This window comes from Notolabrus celidotus, chromosome 4, assembly GCF_009762535.1.
Source record: "Notolabrus celidotus isolate fNotCel1 chromosome 4, fNotCel1.pri, whole genome shotgun sequence".
Classification (NCBI taxonomy): Eukaryota; Metazoa; Chordata; class Actinopteri; order Labriformes; family Labridae; genus Notolabrus; species Notolabrus celidotus.
The window spans coordinates 18,761,061-18,778,022 of record NC_048275.1 but is presented as its reverse complement, the minus strand read 5'-3'; the positions used below and the strand labels follow the sequence as shown (position 1 = coordinate 18,778,022).

General features: G+C 39.0%; 1 protein-coding gene and 1 long non-coding RNA gene across 2 annotated transcripts; one reads left to right on the top strand and one right to left on the bottom strand.

The window, feature by feature from the left end:
* Nucleotides 1-4,456: 4,456 nt before the first annotated feature.
* On the top strand, nucleotides 4,457-14,235 carry LOC117811608 (transmembrane protein 26-like). Its single transcript, XM_034681988.1, has 6 exons — nucleotides 4,457-4,936; nucleotides 5,837-5,933; nucleotides 6,193-6,264; nucleotides 9,639-9,847; nucleotides 10,105-10,184; nucleotides 12,334-14,235. The coding sequence occupies exons 1-6, from the start codon at nucleotides 4,746-4,748 to the stop codon at nucleotides 12,639-12,641; spliced, it is 957 nt and encodes a 318-aa protein (XP_034537879.1). The 5' UTR covers nucleotides 4,457-4,745; the 3' UTR covers nucleotides 12,642-14,235.
* A 519-nt stretch (nucleotides 14,236-14,754) lies between these two features.
* LOC117812024 lies at nucleotides 14,755-15,049 on the bottom strand. The gene is made up of 2 exons (XR_004631110.1): nucleotides 14,950-15,049; nucleotides 14,755-14,850 (listed from the first exon to the last, which is right to left on the bottom strand). It is a non-coding gene; the product is annotated as an uncharacterized LOC117812024 (long non-coding RNA).
* Between the last annotated feature and the right edge of the window lie 1,913 nt (nucleotides 15,050-16,962).

The following is a 16,962-nucleotide window of genomic DNA, read 5'->3' as shown; positions in this document are numbered from 1 at the left end:
AGCACCTCTTCAGTCCCTCCCCCTTGTTTTCACGCAGTGCTGCTGAGCCTTTTGGCCATAATCATAAATGACAGGCTGACTAATAAAGGTGACTCTCAGAGCTGTTTTACTCTGCTCCAGCTGGAAGCTGTGGTGTTCGGCGCCACCTGTTGGTAAACATCAGTAATAACAGAGCACTGCTGACAGCTGTATTACACAGGATTACAGGGTGTGATTTGTGGTGGAACATGACAGCAGAATGAAAACCTTCAACAAGCTATGGATAAAGCAGTACAGTGACTTTTTACAACACAAAATTAATTTTCAAGAGTAGCTTATTATCCAAACTGAGAGGTTTATGATGTGTGTGTTGGAGAACAAGTATTTTTTGATGAAGGAGATAAATAGGTACATATGGACTAATGGAGTAAAAGCGGTTTATTTTTATCATCGCATCATCAACAGAAAGAGAAAATTTTGTATTTGTTAGAAGAATGAGATTTCCATATTTAAATAGGTAAGGCCTCATCTACCGAGTCTGTCATGCTGCACCTCCAGCAGTCTACAGTAGCCCCAATCAAACAAACAAGCGGGGACAAAAATGTAACAAGTTTTGTTGCCACCACGGGTTCTCATGCATGGCTGGAGCCATTTCTTCTCTGTTGATTGCAATCTGAAAAGTCACCACTAGATGCCGCTAATTCAACACACTGGTGCTTTCATGCATGAATATTCAGTATTAATTCTTTATCTTATGTAGAGTGAAAATGGAATTTTAAATAGCTGCTCAGGCAGGACACACCTAAAATATAACCTGAAGCCTTAAAAAAATCACTGAATAATACACGATGACTCAGTACTTTAAATGCTACCACTTGGGAAACTCAAAGCTAAATGCTTCCACAACATCCACTTTACAGGAATATAAGCAATAAACATGCACTCCCATTGTGAACAGATTGTATGAAGCAATTTTGCTAATGTTGCATGAGTTTTTGATATTTCCAACTTTTAAAACATGAATCTGACAGATATGGATCAGAAGATAAACCCTGAGGGAGAACAGCTACAAAATAATCCATAATGCTTGAGAGAATGTCAACGTATAATGCAATCAACCTCTCTCCATTGTATCATGCTTTATTAACCAAATGTTTCTGGTCTGTTGACTTCATTAAGGTTCTAACCTGGGGTTATTTTCCTTTGACGCCACCCTTAACCGCCTCAGACAACACACTGATGAGGTGAGAGAGCTGAAAATTCAGCATAATAAGCTAAAACAAGGGGTGTGATGTCATTTCATTATGTTGTTGTGGTGGGTGTTAATGCCCCAGTTCTATTTTGTGACACTTTTTCAATGAGTAAAAAATGGGTGTTGTTTTATGTGCAAACACGACCATTGAAACTATGACTTTGGTCACTTGTTCATTTTACTGAATACGCTGTAACTTTATTTTTGCTTAAACAGTTCTAGTTGTCACTTCTTTTCTTATTCTTACCAGTCATCACTCTATGTAGTGATAAAGCGGTTATAACCTGCAGCATTTCAAACATTTACACGGCTGCTGAGATAGATTATTTCTTCACTTTGGTCTTTTTTTATTTTCTCCCACATCACAAAGATTATATTTTTGTGCTGACACAGCAGACAGAGTGGGAGCTTTGTAGCAGTGCTGATTGAAGCAGCAGCACAGAGGGAATCACTGTTCTGTGATCAGTGACCAGAGCCCCTCGGCCATCCCATCATCACACAGCCCAGAGCTGAGTCTTGAACAGCCCCCGGCCCACACAATCACTGGGTAACACTAAGATGAGGGTATGTTGTGAGATAGCCTTATTGTCCCAGTCAACAGAGGTGGATTTGTCCTGTTTTATGATTGCCTGGCTGACTGAATATGTCTCAATGTCTGGGAGATAAAGTTGCTGTCGTCAAAAGAGGGAACCCTCTGACTAGAATTGGTTTGATTTTTGTTACAGTGCTACTTTTTTTGGGGTTTGGACTTCAATAGCTTGGAAACCAGGAAACAGGATAAACACAAGGGACATGTTTCACAAATATACACCCATGGTTTCCTAAAAACAAAACTGCCTGCAATGTGCTTTTTGAAGCAGGATGTAACACAACTCTTTTCTTTCCCTGCATTTCTATGGATACTCTCTAGTATTCTCAAGGCTTTTTTTTTACACTGTCTGAATTTCTCATTGTGATTTCACGTGGTGCAAACCGAAGAATGATGATAGACACTTTGGAACAAAGACAGGAAAAGTCTGTCTTCTTTCCAAGGTCACGGGCCTGTTTCTACTGTTTCCTTTCTCCTGCACTGGCAGCAAGGCCGGATTGATTTGAATAGAAATCTACTCAGCATGCAGCCAAGTAGGGCAAAATGACTCGTGGGTGTGTGTGTGTGTGTGTGTGTGTGTGTGTGTGTGTGTGTGTGTGTGTGTGTGTGTGTGTGTGTGTGTGTGAGTGTGTGTGTGTGTGTGTGCGTGCGTGCGTGTGTGTGCGTGTGTTTAAACCCGGCTGGATTTGCAGTGACGTGTTATTTCCTGCATGGTGAGATAATGAGATATGTGATTAGACTACATGATTGTGGTTTTATGTTGGAGAAATCCTGATGACTGATGAGAAATGTTAAGAGCTGATCTGTATACATTTACATATTTTTAGCTTCATAATTTTGCTTCAGTGTAAAAAACATAAGAATGGGTGAGTGGTGGTTAACAGATCATGTGACATGAGTATTTATGTGTACACTCTGTGCATGTTTGGGTGGTCTTTCATGTGCATTGTTTATGTTATCTATCTCTGACTGTATATTGAATGGACAATGTGCCTCCACCTCCCTCTATTGTAAGTTGTGAAACCTAAATACAGCCTATGTGGGCATTGATATATTAGACTGGTGGAGCCAAAGCATGTGCAGAAACAATCTGGCAGGTGGAGCCACTGGACTGATGTTACACCTCTTCTGCTAACTAAAAGGTGGGTACAGTTCACAGCAGAAACGATTATTGTGTTCATTTGAAATATACACTTATGGTTCCAGAAAGTTCAGAGACTCATGTGTTAGTGTTTGTTGTATTTTCTCTCTCTGTTCCTCCTCTATTCTGCTAATCTGTTATAGCACAGCAGGAGCTCATATTTGTCGAAAGAGTTTTCAATCAATCAGTCTTTTTTTTTTCTTTTTTACATCAAATGACTCATTAAAACTAAACTTCTCTGAGTGTACAGTTGCAAATAAATCAGTATGAAAATAAATAACTACTATGACAGTAAGAATGTTTGAAAAACAAGTTTGACCCATGTTTCTGTTGGAGTAGACAGGTTATACTGAAGACAGTCACCAGGGGGAGCTCTGAAAGTCTTGGCTTCACTTAGGATAGCTGTTGTTCTGTCCAATATTTTATACAGTACAGTCCATGTTCTCTATATTGTGAAATTTTAATATTTTCAAAGCTTTCCTTGTGCTACTATACTTTGAGAAATAATCTAGGTAACTATACATCTTTATGTCTTTATTTTGGACAGTGTATTTGGCTCTATAGTTATTAGAAAAAACAGACAAACCAAGATAAACATTCAGTTAAAAATGTCATGAAATAACAGTCGCTTTGGGAATACTTTCAATGGGGAATTCCCCAAATACACCTCTTTACATCCTGCATAGCTGTATTAAAGGTATTAGGTACCGTACAGTACTTTTTCAAAAGTATTATACTTACTGGACAACATGAGCTGTACTTAAATACACATTTCAGGTACTTTTATTTATTATCATTTATTTTATACCCATATTTGACAGGACATATCCATCTGTCAGTAAAGTTGGGTGTTATTTCTGTATGAATTAATTTGCATCTTATATATTAATTTAAGTTAAAAAACAAACAGCCTATTAAATAGTTAAAAATCATGTTTGCCTCCAGCACATTAATACATCAGAAAATTAACAAACTGGTAATAGATCAGCTATTAGACAAAAACGTCTATGCCATAATACTTCAAGCAGGCTATTTTGCTGATGATGCTCCTACAGCCTACTTTTAAAAAAAAAATTGTATTTACAACTCTTGCTTGCAGCACTTTCCCCTATCATTATTCTGTGGTAGGCTATTGTTATTCCCTGTGGTCTATTTATATTTCAGTGAAAATAACTGTACTGGACGTATTGGACATATAGTCAGTTTGTTATTCTACTTCAAAGCTAAGTGTGAGGCCGTATATTAAATTTTCCTAGAACACAAACCAACAGAGGAAGCGTTATTCCTGGGTAATGAACACATGATGTGATGCTGCCCTCTCCTGTACACTCACTGAGCTTGTAAGAGGTTCCCTCATAAATCATTAAATATTCTCAATGAGCCAACACGCACACGCACACGCGCACACACACACACACACACACACACACACACACACACACACACACACACACACACACACACAGAGAGAGAGAGAGAGAGAGAGAGAGAGAGAGAGAGAGAGAGAGAGAGAGAGAGAGAGAGAGAGTGCTTTTTCACGGATTGAAGTGCAGCCCATTGGGTCCGGAGCAGCGCCGTTACTCTCCAGTATCTGATCCCAGGTCAGGTAGAACAGGATGGGACCATGTCTCTAGGCGGGGCTTAAAAGTTTGGGGACTTCGTTCGAAAACTACATTCAACAGAGTTGTGTCCTCTCACCGGGGAGACTGCCCAAGCCGACGCACTCGGACTTTGCGTTTAGAATAAACTCAGATGCACCAAAACCGTCCTGCAACAAGCTCGTCATGGGTCTGTTCAAGTTTCTGTGTGCGATCATAACCAGAGCGTTATTCATTCTGGTCTCTCTGACCGGGGTCTGGAGGGTGACACGGGTGAAGGAGGACCCCTACTACTGGTTACTCACTTGCCTCTTCTTACCCCTTGTCGCTGAAATGGTCATAACGCTGAGGAGGAGAAAAGGACAAGACTACAAATGGTGAGATGGTGTGCATTTATGTGAGTGTCTGTAATGTAAGTAGCCTAATTATTTCACGCCTGAGGTTGCAAATAGCCCCCATACTCATAACCCATTACCTAGATGATCTAACTTCCTAGTTTAACATACTTTCTCTGCTGAACTGATTTCATCAAATTAAGCATGCATTTTACCCTTCCCCCAATTCTTAAAATACTCTGCATCCTGCCTGTTCCTGCTCTGCTATTGTTCAGCCGGGCGGTGATAGTGAGGATGGGGTGTACCCCTTTACTGTTATTCAAGAGACTCAACTGCTTCCTCCATATCTCATCTTAATCTGCAAACAAAAACCTGCTTTCCATTCTCTTGACATGTACAGCTTTCTTTTCTTGCTCATGAACCTGGGATATTTGCAGATATTTTAATGTCACATAAAATCAATACAATAGACAGTATTTCAGCTTTTGTTCTGAAGAAAAGCACCCACCCATGAATATCCTCTGCCAAGCTTGGATATATTTAAAACATGTGTTTCACTAATCAGAATTTATTGTTAGGCCTCACAAGAAACTGGGAGATAATCAACAATAAAAACACAGAATCAGTGATTATTTACATCATCAGTTATTGGATTAAAGATGACTTCTTATTCTACTAAAGATATTATTTTCATGTTCATATATGTCAAACAAAAGGAGCATTATTTTGCACTTTGCTAGAAACTTTTTCAGAGACATTATTTCATTGCTGATATAATTTCTAGTAATTATGTCACCTCTAATATTTAAAGAGATATATGAGATAAATGCGAGCTTTGGACATTGTTTAATTTTTTATGTGTGACTAGTTTGTTAAGTATTACATATTTTTCCCCTTGTGCCTTTATGCAGGATTAATAAAGCGCTCTTGGTTATGTTGCAGGTTTTCGCCCCCCATCTTTCTTTTCCTTATCAGTATCATCCCCTCCATCTGGATCCTGGAGCTCCACTACCAGCAGGACAAAGCCAGTGACACTCAGGTACTCCACGCCAAAAGAAAACACATGTCTCATGCTTTCCAGACATGTAATCTAATGACGGCTGTTGGTGGGTGGAAGGGTTACAAAACTGTAGCTTTTTGTACAAATAGACACACTTCCTCATTCATCCGTTATGTCCATCAATTACAACACTTGTTTCTAAGACTTGAAACATTTAAGTTGCAGTTATCATGAAATAATACAAATTTAGTCTGTGAAATTCAGCCTGTGAAATTTTCTTTCATCTTTTTTTCTTCAGTGCAAAAAGCTTGACTCGTGGGAGAATATGCGCAATGTAATCACTTTTAACGAGACCCAGGGAAACCTTAAGGTAAGAGTGACACGCTGAAAAATTTATTTGAACTCCCCTGCATATTCCCTTTCATGAAAGGCCTGTATAAAACACTAGTGGGGATGTGGATATATATTCCTTGGAAGCTGGTTACACTTAGGTTACAGATCATACATCATATTTGGAGTAGTAGAGCAATGAAGCATCAGAAAGTTTCAGATTTCTCAAGAAGCTCTCAGGGAAATCACTTACCAGTCTCTCTTGCTTTCCATTTGCTAATTCAGTTTCACTGTTTGACATGGAGTCAACGTGAGGCTGCAGGAAATCAGTCATTCAGAAGTCACTTCACTTTGACGAATGTAGTTTAGCACCCAACCGTCATAAATTTGAGCTTTTACTCTTTGGTTTTTGTGTCAGTAAACAAATTATCTTCCTAGTATTAGTGAAGATTTGTTCCACCCTGCTTCCAGTTTTTGCACTAATCTAAACTAACTGACTTGTGGCCATGTAGCTTCACATTAAAAAGCAAAGATATTGCATGAGAGAAGTACTGATCTTTTCATCAAACTCTCCAAAAGAAAGCTTTTACTATATTGCTTGGTTCAGTGTTGGTGTCATATCTATTCTAGTCAGCTGATGAGGATAAAATATTTTATTTGTGACAAAGCTCTACTTCCATTTTTCAAAACTGTAATTTTTAATAGTGGTTTTATGGCTTTTATGCCTTTATTTGGAATAGATAGGACAGTGGATAGAGCAGTTGGGACACAGAGTGGGGAGTGACCTGTGGGAAAGGAGTTGGAAGTTGGAACCCAACCCAGGCTGTCAGCTTGAGGAGTATAGATTCTGTAAATGGGGCGTGCACTTGAAACGCTAGGCCAAAAGTGCCCCTGAAGACTGTAATGTTTTAAACCAAAGCTGATAGTTTCAGGTATATTTGTGTGTTAGCTGTATTATATCCATCTAGAGACTTTTTTTAAAAGCTTAGACAAAAAACAAACAATGTGAAGAGAAGTCATTTTGAAGAGATTAATGCTTTTTAGGATGCATTTCATCTGCAATTTTCTGCAGAAAACCAAATATAATTTATGTTAAACTTTGTAAAATGAATAAATCTGACTGCTTCTTCTGTTGCGAAGGGAAAAACACAAGGGAATTAAGAAAAAAAGATCAAGCAACCATGATAGTGTGAGGTGTTTACCCAAACCCTGGTTAGAAGCTAGTACTGAGGTGATGAGGAATCCCTGAGGAGGCTTGTTTGATGATTGAGGAGGAGAAATTTGAACTGTCCGTTTTGAAAATGCAGAAGAGAAAAGCTTTATACAGCAATATAACCTTAGAGCTAAAGAAACCAGAAAGAACCCAGCAGAGGGAGCGACAAGAGGAACTCCCCACAAATAGAGGCATACATTTTTGAAAGTTTCCCCCTTCTCTCCATTATCTCTGGAGGATCTGTGAGAAGGTCAGCAGGATTTTAACAGTGAGTTTATTGGGCCGGATTGATAAGGGGTCGAAGGAATGTTTTCTGCAGCCAGTAGGAAAACTGTATAAAATGTCATGTGTTTATCTTTGAGTAGTTGTTGATTTGAGCAGTGGGAATCAGAAGTCTGATCATCAGCAAAGACAAGAATTTATATTATGTTGTGGTTTTAGATATGAATGCTTATGTATATGCAGGCAGTGGAGTAAGTTATGTAAAGAGGAAGTGCTGGTTCTGTTGGTGGAGTGGGCGCCGTGTGTCTGAGGTCTGTGGTCCTCATCACATTAGTCGTTTGCTCTACTCCTGGTCCTCACAGCATTTGGTGCACGATTTACAGATACATCACATTCCCACCATATGAATGATAAATGATGGATCATTTTTACTAAAGGAGCATATCAATGGAGAATGAAAGAGTTCCTAAAACTGACACCTGGGGGGCACCACGACACACCAAGGCCAAATTAAAAGACCCATCCCAGCAACTCAACCAAACTTCTAAGACAATCCTAGTATAATTAACAGTGCAGAATGTGCATTTAGTCAAGAAGGACATGAATGTAACTTTCACCCTGATCCTGCTGCAACGGGATGTCATCGGACGAGCTGTTTTTTCTGCTTTCTTCTTCTGATGAAGAGAGAAACAGAACCGAGAATACACTTAAACATGTGACATAAAGAGCAGCATGGAAAGCAGTCTCTAAATAAATGACTAAGAAATACAAATGTGTGTGTTGATATTTGCATTGCAAAAAGATAATAAAAAAAAGTGAAGTTTTATGCCATTAGTTTGATCACCTGTGCCTGATAAGCCCCACCTTCCCAGTATGTTAAGTTATTATCCTTCCGTGTCTCTGGGCAAAGACACTTTTATATTTTTTGACAGTGTTCTGGCTCTCCCAGTGTTTATCTCTACCTGTTTTGGACCTCTTCTTTTATTTTCTCCTTGCCTGTGTTTAGACTTTTGATTTTCTTTCACCCCCTGGATTAGGTTTTAGGTTTTGGAGCTCTGCACAAACTCTGAAGTCACAGTCTGCCTCAAGGCTCCATCTTATATGTTACACTTTCCCTATTTCTCACAAGACAATTTGCTAGTGTCTGCACTGATACTTGGCCTGTTATCTACACGAAAAATACCGTAAATTGCTACGGACTTTTCTTCATTCTCCAAGATAAAGATATCAACATTTCTGAATTCCTGCCATTGTCAACATCATAAGAGTTTGAAAACCAGTGTGACCAATAAAATTGAGAGCAGAGAGGTCCAAGTGTGTCATATAAACAGCAAGAGCCCCACCACACCCATTTAACTCAGGAGAATTATAAAGTCAAATCTGGTGGGCACACCTCCAAAAACAGGCTACAGGCCTCAGCCCTTTAATGTGGTTTGAGTTAGAAAAGCAACGTCAAAGGTCTGTAACATAATGTCACCATTAAAGGCCAAATCTGTGTTTTCATTGTCAAGAAACCTGATATGAAGAGAATGGCTCTATAATCTTTTCAAGTATCAGAATCTTGCTATAGTGCTATAGCTGTAAAATGCCTACAACAAGTGCTTAGTTTACCTGTTTTAGTAACTTTTGCCCAGAGGGGAATTGTCAAGTCTTGTTTTATATTTAACTGTATAATTCATATCTGTTGAAAACGCCAGTGCTTTGGGCTGATGTTGGAAATTAGAAAGAAGACTTTTCCACTGAATATTGGTTTATTGCTTCAGAACTTGACAGGTATTTATGTTCAGGAAACATCTAAACAAATGTTATGTGAAGCAGAGATTTATTGCTGGAATAAAATGAAACAGAAGCTGTTAGTCATAGTTTTAGCAGATTATTATTGGTAGCAAATCCTGATAATCAGAGACATCGTAGCTATCCTACAAAAACTCCCAAAGTTGTTGTCTAAGAAATACACTTGATTCTCTTTGCCTCTCCAGAACTTCAACCAGGTGTTATCAGCTGTCTGCTCCAACGACTGGATCCTGGCTCTTCATCAGATCCTGCTCATCCTCCTCATTGTGGGAAAGTGGCTTCTTCCTCTGGGAGGCGGGGTCACACGTGACGAGCTATCGCAGCTCCTGCTCATTTTCGTCGGCACTGCTGCAGACATCCTGGAATTCACCAGTGAGACGCTGTCAGATGTTAAGTGGGTGTCTTATGGCTTTGCTCATTGGTCATGAATTGTTTTGTCCTGTATGTGAACATCTGTTGGGTTTGCATATTAGTATGCTCTAAACCCATGTTTTGACAATTATGCAATTGAGTATAAAGTACGTCTAAGGTGATGTTACTCAATCCCTGTCCTAAAATCCTATCCCTTAAGTGTGTTTAATATATCAAAAGCAGCTTCCCTGTGACATTTCATAAACTCATGGCTCTGACTCTGACTGTGCTTTTTTTCAGAGAGAACAGTCCCCAGCTGGTCTACATCATCCTAGCTGTATGGACTTGGAGCATGCTGCAGTTCCCCCTACATCTGGCAGGTCAGTGTGTTTGTGTGCTAAACCCAAAACGTATGTGCTTTTCAAGCTGTTACAGCCTAAAATGCAGCTGTTATTGTTGTGCATTACCCCCGTCCAGAGAGGGACCATCTAAACCATGTGTTTAGAAATGAGAAATACGTTAGTAAAGTCAGCAATGTCCAGGCCAGTGCTGTAAGTAAACAATTTGGCTTAAATCACTCCCTCCATTATCTCCAGCTATGTCAAATGATTAACCCGAGAATCTGTTTTCACAAGCCTAGAATAAACCACAAGGGCTTTTATCTGGAGCATGGGAATGTCCCTACTTTAAGATATATACTTCTAAAACAGACTTACCAAAAACGGAATACTAACAGGAAGGAACCATTTGAGAAGTTTGTATAAATGTTGACAGCCTTCAGGGGGGAACTTCAGTCCCACAATCTGACACATAAATAATCCTGTCTGATAACATCAGGCTGAAAAGAGATCGCCATTATCAGGAAAAAGCCCAACTAGAGGAATCTGTCTAAACATCTGACACTTAGTACAGAAATAATTGAAACCATCGCCTTAGACAAGACATTATAATGTGATTAGACACACTGCAACTTTGTTCCCGTAAAACACAACTCCCATTAATACTGTCCATTATTCATAATCCAGTCTTTAATAATTTACAAATGAATCTGCTTCCTAACATTGCTGCTTTAATGTGAAGCTTTACTCTCAGTGCATTTAGAGCACTCAGCTTGAGCTTGTGTTTACAAGTGAAGTGTGGACAGTGTGTGTCTGTGTCCACTCACGCGGGTGTGTCTGTTTGTTAATGTAACCTTGCAGTTACCCACAGTGTGTTTGAATGCAGTGTAAACACAGCAAGTGTTGACACACAGGTGCCACATGTTCATAGATCAGAGTTTTAAAGTTATTTTTCTAATTTGGAAAAGAAGGTAAGTTAGATCCATTTAGTAGCTGTGCTGGAGCTTAAGATAAGTATCACAATACTCATCAGCTTTTAGAGTTAGCCCACTGGTCACAAAATTGTTAGTCTGACTCACCGGATGTAGAAAGAGTTCTGACATCTATAAGCTATTTGCCTGTTACTGTTACCACCATCCAGGGGTGCCAAAAGGGGTAAGGAAGGATGGGTTGGCCCATGACTCACAGAAGAGACAAAAAAACAAAAACAAAAGCAACAGCTGTAACAACAACAACAACAAAAATATTAACACTAATAATGACGTGATGAGGATTAATGGGATATATCTTCATGGGGCTCAAACTCCCTGGCAGTGATTCTTTCACTATAAAAAGAAAAGAAGATTGCAGAACTTTGTTTCTTCAATAAGATGAAGTGTACATCTCTTATTTTCAAGTTGAGTAAGTCTTTAATTAAAAGTAGGCTACCTAGAGGGAGTCTAAGAGGGAGTGTTTAGAATTGGAAGGCACAGCTTTCAAAATTTGGATGGGCTTGGGTGTGTCCAGAAGAACAACCAAGGGTGGAATCCCCCCCCACTGGCCACTCCAAAATCTTAGAAGTTGATTGGCTATTTGCCTTTCCAAAGGTGAGACTTGTATAAAAATCCATCCTTTGGACTGTATTATAACAGGCTGCTTGTAGCTTTGCATTTGAATATAACGCATTAACAAATGAATGCATTTTGGACTGTGAGGCAATTTGCAGGACATGGTTTGCATTTTTTTTAGGTACTTTAAATTATGACCTTGACCTTGTTTTTGAGTCCTAATAAAATTAAGCCAAGAAAATAAATGGAAATGAAAATATAAATTGAATTAAATGATGATCCAATTATGGGAATCAGCTGTACTTCTTGATTCGATTCTTATTTTCAGTGGATGAATTTTACTACAAGAAGTGAGGACTACTGGTGTTTCAGCAGGCATTGACTGTAGGCATAAAAACTGCCAGGTCAGGAGAATGAGGCAGAATGCAGGTCAAAACAACTGCACAGGCAAACTGATACAACAGATTGTTCATTTTTATGTTGCCTTGTAAAGAGATTTAACTCTGAGGTTTATGTCAGGGTGGCTTCATTGCAACTTAAGCCAATCCATTAAGAAGACCAGCAGAACATGACAGCCAAAAATAGAAAGACATTGAATACTTGTTTCTGGCTAACATCATTTTTATCTGTTTGTTTTCTTAAAGTGGTGAACTCCAAACCAGACAATGAGGGTGAGCTGGGGGCCAAGGAGGTTTCCCTTCTGATCAAACACAGCACCGACATATGGAACATCGTGATGGCCTTGTTTATCCAGGACGGACCTTTCCTGGTTGTCAGGCTCACTGTCATGACTTACTTTGATGTCGTCCACCAGATGCTGGTTTTCTTCGCCATCAAGAACTTCATGGTGGTCATACTAAACTTGTACAGGTTGGCTATAATATGCCTGGACTTCCGACCCTCCAGCAGCAGCACAGGCACCAGCGAGGTCAACACTGTCCTCGAACTTTGACGATTCAGGGAGAGGGAGAGATGTTACTGCCAAAGCTTTGCAGCTATAGTGAACTGGTGATAACAACCTTTGGGGCAGGAAAAGAGGGAAATACTTGCCCTCTTTTTACTTTTTACAATGTACTCAGATCTGTGGAATTACTTAGTTGTGAAAAATTAATGCTTTAGGAGCAGAAAAGTGCTATCACACATTTTCTTACACTTTCAATGGGATGAAGTCTGACTCATTTCAGAGGTCATATTTTACCCCAGTCACATGTCAGTCTCCCAGGAGCTAACCTCAGTGAGCTTGGTGAGAACTCCACCCTTTATTCAGTATTTGAATGTGACATCGCACACATGCATGATGAAATCTGGGGACACCAAGGAAGGAAGCAGGGCAGGGAAGAAGGAATTGGGGTTAAGTGAAAAAATACTATAATATGGTGCAGCGTGAACTGATGAACTGATGATGATTTTACCGAACCTGTCAGCTGAATGAATCAAATGAAAGCAGTCTCAGTACAACACCGTCAGTAACAGAAGGCATCGACTACTAATTTATAGGAGCCCATTTCTCCTACTGACTTCAATCTAGCATCAATTTTAATTTGGACTATTTTATTCTACTTCTTTATTCCAGTTTGTGAGAAAAGCTTTTATTGAAGCCCTCTTCTAGTGCAACATCTTAAACTGCTCTTTTATTTTTTCTCCTGGCCTGACTTTATTTGACTGAAGTAATCATCTTTTCAGATATCAGAAAGACCCCAAAGAGAAAGTGACCTGCTTTTAACTAGGTCACTTCAACATCAGTAGTTACAAGATCAAATTCATTTTTATGTCAGGCTTTGGCAAATTAATACTTAAAATTCTCTTTTTAATCCTAAAGGGGCATTCATGAAAATATTTTATCTCCAAACAAGATGAGGTTTTTTTTCTGATGAAGCAAAGAACAGTCTGTTGTAAGCAGGATTAGTTTCCTCCGGAACATTTCCTTTACAGAAAATTCTGCTGTCTAGGTTGGGTGGAAGTGAGAACAGAGAGAAGAGGAAGCGGGGAAGACAGAGAGATACAGTATATCCAACCCTGTGACACAAAAGCTTTAAGTGTTGGCACAATCAATTTTCCTGTCTCAAGCCAGACAGGAAGTTAAAAAAAACCCTCCCCTGTCACAGGAGGCAGATAGAATAAAACAACATTTGATGTGGGGAACCATACATTCTCATATTTAGGAGTTTTCAATGGTAAAGAAATGAGGAAGAAAATTATAATCTTTCCTTTTGCTTAACTTTATTTTGTACCTCTTGAATCTTTTCTTCTTAAAAGGGATAGACATATGCTATTTACACACAAAGACATCTAATTAGATACCACAAAGTGATACTACTTTTACTGAGCTTTGAGCTTCAAATATGTGACCTCATAGACATGTTTTTGCATTTCTGCAGTATCTCTCAAAAGAGAGACATGAAACATAAGATTGCACTCAGGTAAGCAACTCAGTTTGAGTTGTGTGTGTTACCATTTTAAACTATTGTTGTTTTTTTTATTGCCAAAGAATCAGCATTATGACCCCATGGTTCATGTGAAGTTGTAAAAACAACCTCAGCACAAAATGTTTTGGGCCTTTTTAAAATTTCATAGCCCAAAAAAATATACAAAAAAGAATCATATCTCAGACTAAGTGTTATATCTGTTACTTATATTTATCATTTTTATATGTATGTGGCTTTACTTGGTGCTGACCAAATAAAACAAATGTAATGATTGTCAATCCTCTTTTATTTGTCATCAAATTTGTTCTTAAAATTTCATTTTGACATAAGCAGGAGTTTCTAGATTAGGCTAAATGCTTTGAGGTGTTATTTTGAACAAAAATCCTAACTACATAATACTGCTACAGTTTTCCAGTATTGAAAAGTAACCTAGTAACTTATGTTAACTTTGTATGTTTCCTCAAGCACTGAACTGAAGTACTAACATCAGGTCAGTGACATTTAGCCAATTTATGCAACATTAAACTGCAACACATTATATGAAGAAAATATATTTCTGTGTTATAATTTAATCTATTACAATACATATGTCAGGGTGTGCTCTCAACAGAGGGACCCAGGAGCTGAGACAGAGACAAATTGAAGAGTACAATCAATTTATTGTGGAGACAACTGAAGTAAAACAAAAATATCCAGGAAGCCAGCTCCAAGACGCCTGGTGAAAAAGGAGGATCGCTGCACACGGAGAGAAAAACACAGCACGTTAGGCATGTAGGGAAAAAACTCTGATCTTTAGACACACTTGAGGACTAAGTACTTGACGATTATAATCACCCATGGCAAAGGAACAATCCGGCACTGAAGTGGCAGGAGGACCAGGTATTTGTAGTGCTGCTGATTCAGATCACTCACAGGTGTGTCTCCTGAGCCACACCTTCACCAAGCACACAGGAAGGAGGGGTCAAAGGCAGAGAGGAGGGTTAACACAACAGGGGAGAGAAGGCACTGCCACAGCCGTGACAACATAGCTACATTTATTTGATATACAACATTTGATTAGCTTTAAAACAAACAGTGCACTTATGCTGTAGTGAAAAGGAAAAGCATTCAGTGAGGAAGTCCACTGCATTGATCTGATTACATGAAAACTGAGGATTTTTTATGAAGTGCCCTGATTACATGACTCTGAATACTTTGGAAGATTGTATCTAAATAAATCTAACCTGATTTCTTGTGACAAGTTAATCTGATTACATGTAATCTGACACTCATGACAAGTCCTTAAATGACATCCTTCCATGATATTTGAATACTTCAGGTTAAGTACCCCGATTATATGGCATTGGACCACTTAAGTAGAAGTCCTCTGACACATGTAATCTTATTACTTTATTATACACTTCTGTATAAAAGGAAATCTGACAACTTTAGAAAAGGTACTCTGAATACATGTCATTTGAGAGGATAGAGAGGGTGTTATGTGTGCTCAGTGTCAATAGAAGGAGAGAAGTCCTGCGGCTGATGGGACAAATATCCAATCACAGTGTAGGACTTTGGAGTCATGACTGATGCGCAATCAAATTACAATGGCCACCCCTGACTATTCCCCTGATCCGCCCCTGTGTGGGCATTGAATATCAGAAAGCTGAGGACAGAAGCTTAGATTTGTATGGTGGTCACAAACAGTGGTGGACAAAGTACACAGCTTCATTACTTTAGTCAAAGTATAGATCCTCAATGTCAAATATTACTCCAATACAAGTGAAAGTTGCTCTGTCAGATTATTACTTGAGTTAAAATATTGAAGAACTTGATTTTAAAAATACTTTAGTATTCAAAGTACTTCTTAAAAAATCTCAAAACTTTGTATTTTCAAAATACACAAGTGCAGTCAAGAATACATAGAAGTACATTGGTTAAATCATGTTTATTTAGAAAACATTACTTGAAATCTCTAAAAACTATACCATGGAATAAAAACAGGAACTAAGTTACTCCAAGCACAGACAACTTAGTTTGAAATGTTCATCTGGAATGAAAAAATGATACATAGCTCAACACGCTTTCTCAGGTGGGACAGTGAATGTTTGTATGTTTACGGCAGAGTGGGAAACAGGGTGAACATTTCAAATGGTACGTAACATTCTTCATTTCAAAAACATGGGCTGAAGATATGTACATGGGTTCTCAGGTGGAGAAATACAGCCATCATTAGGCGGCAGTAGCTCAGTCCATAGGGACTTGGCTTGGGAACCGAAAGGTCGCCGGTTCGAGTCCCAGTATGGATGAAGTTTGGCAAGTGCACTGGTGGCTGGAGAGGTGCTGGTTCACCTACCTGGGCGCTGAGGTGCCCTTGAGCAAGGCACCGAACCCCCAACTGCTCGGGATGCGCTGGTTGACGGCAGTATCCTCACTCTGACATCTCTCCCTAAGCATGTTCACTGCATGTGTGTGCATTTGTATGTATATACCAAAAAAACTGTATGTGTAGCATGCCCAAAATAGCATGAGTGGAAAAATTGAATTTCCCCCCTGTGGATCAATAAAGTACCTTTCTCTTCGCATTACCAACTCTACATGAACTGCTGAGTGAAACATGCTCTGTGTTTGCTCCACGTTCAACCGTGGAGACGCACGATATGCAGGTATACAGGTACTAAACCAGAGACAAACAGAACCACACAAACACATTTTACTGTCTTAGGATCAGATTTCAGAAAAGAGAAGGAAATTCATGAGCTGACTTCAAAGCAAAAGTAGTGAGTAACTATGGCATTGATAGAAATGTAGTGGAGTAAAAAGTACAATAATTGTCTTCTAAATGTAGTGGAGTAAAAAGTACAATAA

Bases quoted from the DNA above. Each gene is read 5' to 3' on its own strand.
- LOC117811608 (XM_034681988.1), top strand. From the start codon at position 4,746: ATGGGTCTGTTCAAGTTTCTGTGTGCGATCATAACCAGAGCGTTATTC. The intron at 5,934-6,192 runs GTACTCCACGCC...TTTTTTCTTCAG, and splicing joins ACAAAGCCAGTGACACTCAG to TGCAAAAAGCTTGACTCGTG. The intron at 10,185-12,333 runs GTCAGTGTGTTT...GTTTTCTTAAAG, and splicing joins GTTCCCCCTACATCTGGCAG to TGGTGAACTCCAAACCAGAC.